Here is a 13,216-nt window from a genome sequence, read left to right on the forward strand (position 1 = left end):
AATATTGGATGATAGCAGGAGGCATTGAGTGTCCAGAGAAGAAGAAATATTGGAAAACATGCTTTTTTTTTTTACAGTTTTTGGATTTTATTTCAAGATCCCAGTGTTCAACAGTCTCTTGAGGTTCAGCAAACATTCATTGTTCAGCGGTATGTTGTCCTCAGGCCAATCATCCGTACAATCATCCATACCACATATAAAGCTAAGAGCAAAACGAAAGGAACATGAATTCCATGTTATAATCGTCTATCTGATGTCCTAAAAAGGCTAAAATATCCACAATCTTTTTACAGTGGTAGTGCAGCTCATCATAAAACAGGTTTAAAAAGTTCTCAGGCAAATCAGAATCAGAATCAGAATCAGAATCAGAATCAGAATCAGAATCAGAATCAGAATCAGAATCAGAATCACCTCACAAGGTAAAAACGAAATGAAAAGTGTTGATAAAACGGTGACTCCACGTCGGATTAATTCGTAAAGCAGTGCAAAGAGAAGCTCCTCTGGTTCTCCCGGGATAGAAGAAGCAGTTTGAGGTTTTTTAGAGAACCTTTCACTTGCTGAAATGACATGCAGAGTCCATGGCGAGGAGGATGCTGCAGAGAGAGGAAAAAAAAAACACAATTTCAGGATCAAATATTCAACTTCTAACCCAATGATCAGATATTCCTTTGTCTTCTTACGGGGAAATCTGCAGGTGAATAGGGACTTTTTCTAACCTAAACATATCATCATGAAACTTCCCACCTTCATCACTGACGTTAACACCATGACCTCTCCGCCCTCGGTCCCACCCACCTTTCCCGCTGCGTCAATGGAAATGTACCAGGACATGAATCCCCCTCCCTCACACACCCGTCCCTCATCCAGCACCAGTCACTTTCTATTCTCCGCTGCTACTGAAAAAGACCTACCTGCACTACCGTCACACACTGTGTTGATGGTGTCCAACATATGTATATATTACTCAGTTTTTAGTACACCCCTTTTTACCCACCTATTTTTTTACACTCTTATCTTTGTGGGACTGCCAGAAGCGGTATTTCAATGTTCTGTATGTCTAACATGTGGAAACTTTGACAATAAAGTGGACTTTGACAATTATCTTTTATATCACAAGTTCTCTGACAGGTAAACTTTAGATATGCAAATGAGGCGTCATGTAGTGATGATATAGGAGATTTCGACAGACAAAGTTAGTCGAATAAACTCCTGGATGTGGATTTTTCCTCAGTATCAAACCTTAAAATGTTGTGTAGCTTTATGAAGAATTACATACCAAAAACCCAAACGTATTAAACCAACAGAAAGTGTTTTATTCGGCGTTCAGTGGAGCGTACCTGTCTGCAGAGTATCCTCTCTCACACAGGTTCACCAGGGCGTACAGGTGTCTCAGGGCGTACTCAAACTGAAACACAGAAACATCGCATGAGGAATTAAAACATGAAAGACCGGAGTTTATTTCCCCTGGTTGTGTTTGTGAAAAGGTCAAACAGTTCCAGAGAAAAAGGAGAGGAAACATCTTTCTGAATGTTCAATTAAGTAACGATCAATTTAGGATAAAGAACCCTGAATAAAACCCCCGTCCTTTAATACTTTAAGGACTGCAGGTGTACTCTCAGGTCGCCGTTTCCTCCTCCTGAATTTACATTCTGTCTGTATTTGACACTAATGTAGAACTAAAACCAAATGATTTAATAAGGCTGCAGAATAAATGAGTCGACTGTTAATTATTCTAGTTTTTGAGGATGAAAAACATTTAGATAAATCAGATTAAATAAAAAAATCCCTAAAAAAATCCTTGTTTCTTTCTGTTAGAGGGTCCCTGTGCTGTAGTCCAGATATGTGAAACAACATTTAGTATAAAGAGACATTTAAGACTCCCTTTCAGTCTAGATTTTGTAATAACTACTTTAGTAAAAATGGTTTTAGCAATTCTAATTATATTGCAAATTGAATTTCAGCCAAAATATCAGTTATTCTCGTCTTTATCGTTCACTCTAACTAAAGTTAGTCACTCTAACTAAAGTTAGTCACTCTAACTAAAGTTTATTTGTAGAAAAATACAGTTTTTAATATTTAGGTCCTCATTTCTTTCAACGATTTTGATGATTTTTCTCTCTTTAATATTTCCTTTGTCAAGTAAACTACGTTAGGTTTAGTCGACAAAAGCCTCATTGGAAATATAGTCCTCAGAAGAGAAAGGAAACAGACCATAATGCTTAGTTTTCTCTTCATTTATCAACAAAAATAAAGAGAAGTTTTGTAAAAGTTGTGATTTTTCGAACTATATTTTACTCGTCTGTTTTAAAGTTTAGAGTCAGATGAAATCTGTGCCGTCTCCTGAGTGAAGAACCGGGTCAAAGAACATTTCACTCAGTTGTTGTTTAATAAATATTGAGTTTTGGTGCCGAGAGGACTGCGTACCTCCGTCCTGTGCCAGTTGAAGCAGGTGTGTTTGTAGTGTGTGAGGGCGGACATGTAGCACTGGCTCTGGGTCAGATCAGATCTGGAGTTCAGGACCTCCTCCGTCTTCAGCCGGTTCCCCGTCACCCTCTCCACCACGTGGCGCATCGTCTCCGCCATCATCTCCCTCACCTGCACACACACACACACACACACACACACACACACACACACACACACACACACACACACACACACACACACACACACACAAATGTTCACACACCACTATACACTGAGTGTGTGCAGGGGGGATCAGATCTGCAGGCAGGAGTGTGAGCACCTTCAGGTGGGAGTTGATCTCCATCAGGAGTCCCCGGGCCTCCTGGATGTCGTTGGACACCATCATCTTCCTCTTCAGGATGGCCAGCGGGACGTCGGGGCTCGGCGTCAGGTCTTTGTCAGCGACGGGCTGCAGGGTCATTGGGGGGGCGGACCGCACGCCAGACTTTGAGTTCCCCTGGAAGGCGAAGACCTTCATGTGGGACAGAGTCTGTGGAGAGAGGGGAGGAAGCTCAGGATCAGTCCCAAAATAAGAGCCTCTAATATCTGAGGTTTTTATTGATTTGTTTTTAATATCTTAGAAGTGATTTGAGTAAACAGTAAAGGGATCCGTGTGCTGGGTCTGTGTTCTGCAGGGAGGCCAAGGGGGGAACGGCTGACAGGCATCAAGAGGCGGGGGGGGGGTGCATGGGACTGGGGGCAAGATCTGGAGGTCGTTCGGTGGCCGTCAAGAGATTGTTGTCTGTTTGGTTGAGCGGTTTGAGTACAAACTGCCGCTACACACGGTTAACCTACAGACTAGGAGCACCAGATAATGAAGGTTTAAGGACTAGAAATGAACTGTAACTTCAAATCAAGACACTACTGAAGCCACTCCCAGGAGACAGACCCAGCAGCGACAGAAGTATAAATATATTAAAGTTTCTCTCTCAGGACGGGTGTTTCACTCCACATTTCCCCTCCTCTTCCTCTCACCTTGTTTCCAAACTGCTGCACGTGGCTGGTGTTGGTGTGGCTCTTCACGATCTTAAACTGCTTCCCCAGAGTTTCCTTCGTCAGATCCTCCTGGAAACACAAACATCCCCAAACGGTTCATAAAATAAGAAAGGAATGAAGTTGAATCTTCTGTTTCGGTTTGTGTTTATATGGTAGAGCAGCTGATGCTCTCAGGTTTCACCCAGCTGGTTACAAATTAAAACAGGTTGCACTTCCTGTTCCTGTTCCTGCCTCTCTACACCAGATGTCAGGACAGTAAATCCTGAATTGAATGTAGCATTATCGGACTGAATATAGTCTGAGTCGCTATTGCAGAGAGTTATAGAAAGTCCAGAGCACTGGAAAAGGGTTCCTTGCTTAGTTCAGCAGGAAATCAAACAAAGAGGGTCAAATGTTATATCTTTGCATCCTCAACACAGTTAACTTTAATGGAGTATTTTTACTTTGCATTCCTACAAAATACCTTTACTTATAACAGAAGCACTAGAAGGGTTTTAGGTTGGAGGCGTCTGATGTAAAATGTTGGAGTTCTGTGGAAGTGAAGTCAGGTGAACTACGTTTAAAGTAAAGGCTGGGATCAGGGTTGCTTGCTTAGTTTTGCAGAATTAAAAACAAGTTCAAATATTATCGCTGCATGCTTAATACTGTACGGAAATACAGTCCACTAGTATTAGTACACACATCCTGTACTTATAACAGAAGCAGGGGACGGTTTCAGGTATCAACAGCTGAGGCCTCTGGTGTAACTATCAGATTTAAGTCCTTCTCGACCCTCAAAGACAATTCTTAGAAGGATTGATTGCTTCATGTGCAAAGGTGCATCTAATTCAGCTTCCTTTCTGATGGTTATTAGATCTGATTTATCTCTTAAATCTGTCACAGTTAATCTCTACAACTTCCAAACACCTACTGAGCTTTTATTGTGAAAACCCTCACAGGAAGTGCCTTCTTTCCATCCTAACCTCAAATGAAAAACGCTGTCGGACAGAAAAGCACGCACCACGTCGGAGTCCTCCATCCAGTTGACGCTGTACCAGTCCCCCAGGTAGGTGTCCCTCTTCTCGTCGTAGTAGCAGGCGTAGGACGACTCGTGGGAGTTCGCCGCCGTCGTGGCGTAAACTGAAACACAGAGAGAGAGAGCGAGACATGTCCCCGGGTTAAACTGGGGGAGATGGGAAGAGAATGAGCATTCACCAGCAGGTCCACCGAGACAGAGCTGTGATTGAACTCCTGCACGCTGACGATCGAGCCAAAAAGATATCAATTAGTGACGTTTCGGTGTCAGAGCTTCTTCACTTTTAATGTGTTTCAGGAAAAAATGTTTTAGTTTCATCCCAAGTTCATTTAGAATATTCTCTCATTTCTGTCAAAGACGGGAGAAAACAGCTCTTCATTTATGCTTCATTTTGACACATTCTACATGAATCTGTTTGTAATGATTAGTATAAACATTATCTGGATATAAAAGCAGTTTGAATGGTGGATAAATGCTTTGTACAGCATGGTGAAACACGCTTCAGATGAGATATAACACCACTTTTGGATTGGTTTGTTGTCCAGCTTTCATTCTGTGATTCATTCTGTGATTCATTCTGCTTTAATGGAGCGTCTTTGAGTTTATTATCATACAGAAATACTTAATATAGTAAATAAATGTTATGGCAATAACCAAGTGTCCATAAATATTTGCTTTAATTGTTATTGTCTCTTATGAACTGTAATGCAAACTATAATTTCATAAACCAATAATAAAATAACAGACATTGAATAACTATTCATTCTTTAATAAATATATGTAGTTGTTTGTTTACAAGTCAAATACCTAATATATTATATATATATTAACTCTCAATATATATTTATTAGCAATGTTATATTTAGTGTTTCTGATTATTCAAAATGATTTATTTTTATCAGATTTCCTTTTTTGGGTAATTTGTCCTAAATTAAATACAGTCTGCTTTGAGAGGAAAGTGTTTTATATAAAAAAGGGATGTAAAAACGTGATTCACCTCCTGTGTTCCTCACATGACACACTGCTCACACACACCATAATGCTGACCTCAGTGTTTAAGTACACACACCACACACCACACACCACACACCACACCACACCACACACCACACACACCACACACCGCACACTGCAGGCGTTAAAGAAAGGCACTTCATCTTGGAAAATAAATCACGTGAGGGTTTAACAATGTGAGGACAAGTTCATGTCGGGGAAAGGAAACTCATCTTTTATTGATTAATGAAGGTTTTATTAACTGGACTGGAAGTGTGTGAAGAGGTTAGAAGTTGAACTCACCGTCGATGTCAGCAGGCAGGTCGGTCATCATCGACCCGGACTCACATGCCTCGATGTACAAAACCATCTGCCAGCAAAAAGACACGTTTTTAGAGTCGCACTCACATGACTGGGTTTCATCTCCGACCTTTAGACGTTATAACAGGTCATTATAAAGGGATTTACACACGTCTGGATTTTAGTTACTCTCTGATCGAGCCATGCTAGCTGTTTCCTACCGGTACCATTCATTGTGCTAAGCTAAGCTAACAGCTGCAGATTCATATCACCGTACAGGCAGGAGAGTGGATTCAATACTCATATTCAACGCTGTGCAAGAAAGGTAAATAAGCATACCTGCATAAAACAGTTTCTTATCATATGCAAATACAGTGTTTTTGTATGAAGGACTTCTTTGTTTGAACTGTTTGGACCTGCTTTTGCTCAGAAATACAACATGATGATGATTACATGCAAATCAATACAGCAATTTAATAACCTTTACAACGTATAATGTTCATTTATCCTTTATTACATAGACCTGCATGATAAAATACATCAAGGAATTAGCCCTTTATGCTGTGAGTGCAAAGAAAATACTCTTAAAAGTTGAACTTTAAGCAGTAAACCTGTATTGTGATGCACCAAATTGTGCAGCTGTGCAGCCACTGAGTGCACAGATGTGAAGAAAGCAGATCTACGGATTCATTTGTGCTGCGTACCTTTTTGTATTTCTTCTTCTCGTGCATGTATTTGATGGTGTCCTGGAGGTCTGTGGCACTCAGCTGCAGAGAGAGAGGGCAAAAGGGGAATTAAAAATGTTCTTCTGGATCAAACTAAAGGACCGATCATCCGAAAACTAACACAGATTATTTTTCTGTTCCCACAAACATTATTGAGACAAATCTAGCTCCATAGATGCTGGTCTGAGGGGAGGAGCTGAACAGCAGAGGGTTCAGTGTGGTGCATCAAGCAGAAACAGGAAGTGGAAAAGTGCTCACGTCGTCGTTGGGGAAAGCAATGATTCCCGGCGCTCCGTGGTCAGTGAAGTACACGAACACGTGATCGTTGGGACCGCTGCCAACACAGAGAGAGCGAGAGAAGTCAGAGGGTGTTAACAGCATGAAGCAGGGCTGTTTCCAGGAGCCTTTTCAGCTCTGACTCACTTCTCTTTCACTCTTTTGTTTGTTGTTTGAGCGCACACACTCTTATCTTTACAACAACGATTTGAGGTACAGGACAAACGCCCGTCAAGGTCAACTGAACTGTTGGAGCTGCATATTGATTATATTATGTAGTGATTAAACACATACTTTCTAGCTGTTTTTAGTTGGTATTTAAATGTATCATTATTCAATATTTTAGTTGAAGTAGAAACATCCCTGTGCTTTTATTTTGAAGGAGGTTTTGTTCTGTGGGGGGATTTGTATAAAAATTGGACAACCAGCACGCTCCTGTATTTTGTTTGACACTGAATGTGTTTCAAAGTTGCTTTGCTGTTTAAGAAAAGGAAAACAAAGCTTAAAAACATCATGAAATCCAGGTTTTCCAGGACTTGCCTCTTCAGCACTTTCCCAGATCCTCCCTTCAGCTTGGACGAGTCGCCCTTCAGCACGGCCAGGAAGTTCTGTGGGGTCACATCCTGCAGGAGAAACACATCAGCGGGTCTCATTCACACACTCTGTCGATGCAAACATGACTCAGGCGCTCTGATTCTGCACTCACGTCCCCGGTGTAGTCCTTGGGAACTCCCTCATACACATCAGTGCCGTTCGGTCGGTTGATCAGAATCCCGGGGGTGGGGTTACTGCAACACAACACCAGTCAGATGAGCGGGAGGAAGTGAAACCTGGCTGAGATATCACTCCACCACCTGATCAGTGACTCATTCAATGATGCTCGATAACATTTCAGAGTCAGAGAAGGATTTAGCTCGAGTCAAAGTCCTTCAGGAAGGGAAATGAGTTCCCCGTGACTCTGTTTAGGTCGGTCGGGGTTCTGCTGACACTGACAATGAACCACTGATGGCTGACAGAGACGTGGGAGACACGTGTGAGTGATTAAGAGGGTGGGGCGGGGGGGGGGGGGACTGACTGACTTAGTCCTTGAGGGGTAAAAAAGATTCATTTTGGACGTTTTAAATGATCATAAACCCCGGAGAAGAAGATCTGCAGGGGTTGGAAATGTTATGGCTTATTAATGCTTTGATATTTCCTTCCTTGTTGATCCTTATTCCTTCATTTGGAGTGCCTCGCCCTGCATTACCTCCAGTATTGATGAATCATTTCTCAATTCAAATAGAGGATAACGCTCATCATCATTTCACATCTTGTTCAGGAGTCTCATTCTCCAGTTTAAATGCCACTGAATGGACAAGAACCAGGGTCTCCAGCGTTTTGATCTCCAGCGCAGGACCATAAGGAGTCAGACTCAGTCGGTTAGGAGCCGTTTGAGTGTGGACCATTCAGAATAAAAAATGCGATGTCCCATATCCTATGAAAACCTTATTTGAACACAGCTTGAACCATGAAATTAATGGCAAAAAACACTCTGAACCCGTGCAACGATATCCTCTGAGCTCTTCTGGCAGATAGAAACTGATGTTTTGTAATATGCACACAGCTGGATAAAGTGCAATCGAAGTTTTCTTCTAACACCATGACCCTCTCAAAAGCCCATCATCAGTATTCATCAGCTTAGGCGCTTACTTTGTTCTATTCTGCAACTCAAAATACAATTTAAGGCTCTTTAAATAGAAATATAGTGACATAAATAAGAAGCAAAGTTAGGGGTTACGACCCTAAAAAGGACCACTGAGTTGAAACATGCCACACAGCGTTCACAAAGTATTTACTAAACATTTAGTGTCCGGGATATATCTGAGGCGGAGTTTCTACAAACTTGCGTAACAGCTGACGCCTCTAAAGTGAAATGTGTTTTTTGACCGCTTCAGGAAAGAAGAAGTCTCTGTACCAGAACGATATGTTAAAGAGAAACTCAAAACATGCCGACTCACTTCTCATCTTGCGCCAGGTCATCGTACATCATCACCACGACCTGCTCGTCCGGGATGCCGTTCTTGTGCACGATCTGGTACGCGTGGCACGCATCGGCCTGAGAAATAAAAAGCTAAATGGTTAAAGAGTTTTCTTCAGATTACGGTGACTCCTAATTATTTAAAGGGTGTGTCACGTTAACAGAGCTTAACTTTCATTCTTTCTTTGGTTAACTGGGTTGTTGTTGTTTGGTTTGTTCCATATTTATTATTATGTATACTCTGTCTGCAGGTGGGGGGGGGGAGGGACTGGTTTAAGGGTTTAAAAAAAACCTTAATTTTGAATATTTTTTAGCAACATTTCTTCATTTATTCTCTCTATGTTTTGTTACTCTCATCTTTATTTGTGTAAAGATCTGCACTTGCACTCTGTATACTCTCCTGTAAATCCAGTAAATCTATTTGAATATAAACGATGAACAAAAGCAACGAGTGAAATTTCCTGAAGTTTTTCCTCTCTTTCTTACAAAGATATCTCGTCCAGGATCTGTTATTGTAATATAATAACCCCGTCTGTGTGTCGTTCCATCCTTCCATCTCTCAGGGAGGGGGTTGGGTGGCTTTACATCTGTTTACTGTTCTTTGATGAAAACAAATGAACATGTGACTCCAATTTATGACAAAATATAATATAGAAAAGTCCCATGCCAGCAATAAATGCTCCTTAATTGAGTTTGTTAAAAAAGGGCACACTTGTTCATATATCACACATAACTGAACTTCCCACTAAGAATATACTTTCATACTGTTTCAGACCTTGTGACCGGTCTATAAAAAGCTCCTCTCGTCGAACATGTCAGTTTTTTACTGCGGACTACAAATAAATGCACATTAATAATCTCTATGTTGTATTATATATTGGAGTACAATGTCCACTGTTTTTATTTGAACTTGTTCTCATCATTTTTAATTTGATTCTGATTGAGTTAGACACTTTTACAAGCTTCAAAACTAAACAGAAGTCGTTCAAACTAGACAAAAATAAATGTAATTCACTTAATTAATGCACTAACATGTTTCTATGAATTCAGCTGAGCTACCAGCCAGCTTGTGCAAATGTAGTTACATAAAAAGTGAAATCAAATGTATTTCACAACACTGCATGTTCTAGAAATCCACAGAAACATGTCTTGAATAATACAAAGTGAATCAGCTGCTCGTTAGCGGACTGCGCTGTGAAGGGGAAGTGCCTTTGTCTCATGTCAACAGCAACTAGTCAAACAACATTTGAGTCGTGCACGGTTTGCACTTGATAAGGGGACATTTCAGGGACAGTTTCGGTGTTTCCTCACCTGGTGTCTGTAGTTGTACCAGCCGTTAGATCCAGCCACTATCACCACCCAGTTCTTCCCGGGAGCAGCGTCCTCCTGCGGGGAGGGGAAGGCACCGACCAGCCCCAGAGCCAGGCCCAGCAGGACGGGGAACAACATGCCTTCTGTGGGGGTGGATGACAGGGATATTAAACACCTTTGACACTATAATATATCATGCTTATTTTGTTTATTTGACTGTAAAGCACGCAAAGAAGACATCACGTGATTAGCCCATTCCCAAAAACCTAGCCAGCTCTTAGCACAAGGTAGCAAAACAGACTTTAAAAACAGCTAAAAACGCGGCAATCTATTATATTACACTAACACACAAAACCGGATTCATCCCAGTCGGAATACAAACACACACAAGGGTTTACTGTTTACCTTTTCTGTGTGCTTTCGTTATGCTGACGGAAGGATAGACAGAGGTTATGGATAGAGCCAGAGGGACACTTTTATATGATCTCGGGAGAAACCGTTGATGGGAATTCTCGGCAGCAGCCAATCAGAGCGCTCCGGGGGCGGGGCTTTACTGTATACAGTCATGTGATTGGAGAGCAGCAAGACATGTAGGCGCTTGTGTGTTTTACTGGCGAGGTGAAAACTACACAAACCAGATGATCATTATTTCTCTGTTTTAAACAAACACTAAGGATTGATTTATAAAGGAAATCACTGCCTTCTGCAAACATTAGTCTGGCTCAGTGTTGAACTTGTGCTATGACGTTATGTACCTACCATTGACTGTGACTTGCACATCAGCAGTAAAGTAACTAAGCACATTTAGTCAAGCACTCTACTTAAGTACAATTAAGAAGTACTTTGAGTATTTCCATTTGCTGCTACTTTGTATTTTTTCTCCACTATATTTATTTAACACCTTTGGTTGCTAGGCAGATTTGGATTACTGATGGTAAATATAATCAGCCCTTAAATCAGACTGTAGTTCACCTGCAGTAAATCCAGCAGCTACCCTGCAGTATACAAAGCCATTCAAACTAGCTGCACCTTTACCAGCTCTGAGAACACTTTAATGATCAATAATTATAAAACATATCAGATATATTCTACTTCCACTTTTACTCAAGTACAAGATCCGAGTACTTCTCTCTGACTGGATGCGAACGTCATGCATCTCAGAGCTACAGACCCTTCACACGCTAACGGTTTATGACAGCAGTTCTGCATCGTGTTGCACATTTCCTTTGAACCTATTTAGGTGGAGAAAAGTACAGCAAAGTCACCTGATTCGTGTAATTCTCTCTACCATAAAAGTCATATAAACCACAGAAAGATAAAACTCCCCTCTGCACATCACAGGTGTCTTTACATATTCTAAAAGTATAAACAAACAGATGAGAAGAGACGTGTTAAAGATGTCAGCAATAAATCAAGCTTTTATTTCTCCATATAGAAAAGAATTAAGTTAAATAGTGAAACAGTCCATCAAAAATTCGGCCTCGTGTTTTCAACCACTGGTCCTCGATACATTAACCTTTGTCTCGAAAAGAAAAGATGTAACAAAGTGTAAATACCATGTTCACAGTAATAAATATCGAAAGAAAATCTTTTATACATTGACATTATATATATATATATATTTGTGTAAATATATATATATTCTTATAGATATATAATCATATACAGTAAAAAGTTATTTTCAAGTTTATCAAACATAAAATAGTAAGAAAAAAATGGCTGAAAACAGAACAATGATTGCATTTGTTTCTCACTCCCAAGGCATCGGTCACCACGGCCATCCAGAGTCTGTAATAAATAAAACGTGAGTGTAGTGCATCGCTGTAAATTAAAAAACTAATTATAGTGCAAGGTCGTTTTCTCTCTGCGCAAAAAATCATCTTGCAAAAAATGTTTTTAAATCCAAAGGAATGACGGCAACGAGACGGGGGAGCTTCCTCTGGAGTCTTGGCAGCGAGGACTCATAATAATTAAAGTTTGAAACCGCGGCGGATACTCAACGCCAGGCTTCATTTGGCAAATCAGACGAACAAAACAAAGGTACACTCATCTCTGTCAGAACTGCCAGGAACATGTGGGATGAAATGCATAGAAAGTAATCACTAGAGTAACTGAACGTGGGGGGGGGGGTGTTTCTGTCATGCAGCAAGGCAGATTCTGTGAGGGTGCGGGGGGGATGGGTCGACGCTCTGCCTCGGCTTGCACTGTTCCCTGGCTTCCTTTCCCCCTCAGCGATATAAGAAACGAGGGAGAGGGGACAGCTCCTGTTTCCTGTCGGTCTGCAGAATCTCCTTCACACACAGGTACGAGTGTGTGTGTGTGTGTGTGTGTGTATGTGTGCTTGTCTCAGACCTCTGCACCCAACTCAATGACCCCAGACTCCAAAATGGGCACTAGCTTATCGTCCACCTGAACCAGCAGGATGGTCTTGTCGATATGGGAGCGATGGGCCGGGTCTCGGCTACAAGGCACCCACCGGTGAATCACCTGCAGGGGGGCAGGAGGGGGGGGGGGGGGGGTATGAATAAGGTTTATGAAGCGTTTATTACCAGCAACTGGGTCACAGAGGAAGTAAAACAACAGGACACATGTACAGACAATAAGAGCATGATCACTGACAGCTTCAGAGGTCAGGGTGTGTCAGCTGACATGAGATAACAATTGAAGCTTTGATTGATAAACAAATTTGACCTGTTTTCAGGGCATTGTAACGGAGGGTTAACTCATCTTTATTGGTGTGTTAGTGGCTGCCCACATCTCTTATAATTTCTCCCATTTTTCACTATTCTTTTATTTGAATATCCAATTTTTTTAACCACATTTTTGGCAGAATTTCCTTCATATTTGTCCCTTTCTTTTTAGAATGCCCCTAATTTTTTATATTTTCACCTATTTTTGCCCCGCAATATTCTCCGTATTTCTTGTACCAATGTTATGATTGGTTGGTCACTTTGACTGGACGTACATTGATGGTGTTTAATTGCTCAACATGATTGCAGCTGTAGCACCAATTTGAAAAGCTGTCACAGCCATGAGTCCCTTAAGACATAAAGATGAAAATCGGCTCCGTAAAAACCCAGTAGCTGCAGATGAAGACTACAGCCTGTATCAATGGAG

At 41.2% G+C, this 13,216-nt stretch overlaps 2 protein-coding genes across 3 annotated transcripts in view; both read right to left on the reverse strand.

The window, feature by feature from the left end:
- Positions 1 to 62: 62 nt before the first annotated feature.
- On the reverse strand, positions 63 to 10,583 carry lgmn (legumain). 2 transcript variants are annotated; one of them, XR_010168071.1, is made up of 15 exons: positions 10,505 to 10,583; positions 10,100 to 10,242; positions 8,769 to 8,866; positions 7,478 to 7,559; positions 7,312 to 7,394; positions 6,754 to 6,829; positions 6,475 to 6,537; positions 5,774 to 5,840; positions 4,463 to 4,581; positions 3,442 to 3,531; positions 2,747 to 2,956; positions 2,425 to 2,595; positions 1,338 to 1,405; positions 382 to 593; positions 63 to 339 (listed from the first exon to the last, which is right to left on the reverse strand). XR_010168071.1 is itself a non-coding variant. In XM_063909106.1 (14 exons), exons 2-14 carry the CDS (start codon positions 10,235 to 10,237, stop codon positions 551 to 553), a joined length of 1,308 nt encoding a protein of 435 aa, XP_063765176.1. In that variant the 5' UTR covers positions 10,238 to 10,242; positions 10,505 to 10,583; the 3' UTR covers positions 63 to 550. The 2 variants fall into 2 exon arrangements, 1 of the variants encoding a protein (XP_063765176.1); XM_063909106.1 differs by having other exon boundaries at positions 63 to 593.
- Positions 10,584 to 11,490: 907 nt separating this feature from the next.
- The window catches only part of pcnx1 (pecanex 1), a 34,405-nt gene continuing 32,679 nt past the window's right edge, over positions 11,491 to 13,216 (reverse strand). Inside the window, 1 exon segment of the mRNA XM_063909406.1 lies at positions 11,491 to 12,586. Within this exon segment, the coding sequence (XP_063765476.1) occupies positions 12,446 to 12,586 (141 nt within the window). The 3' untranslated portion in view covers positions 11,491 to 12,445.

The sequence above is a fragment of the Eleginops maclovinus genome, chromosome 19, assembly GCF_036324505.1.
Source record: "Eleginops maclovinus isolate JMC-PN-2008 ecotype Puerto Natales chromosome 19, JC_Emac_rtc_rv5, whole genome shotgun sequence".
Lineage (NCBI taxonomy): Eukaryota > Metazoa > Chordata > Actinopteri > Perciformes > Eleginopidae > Eleginops > Eleginops maclovinus.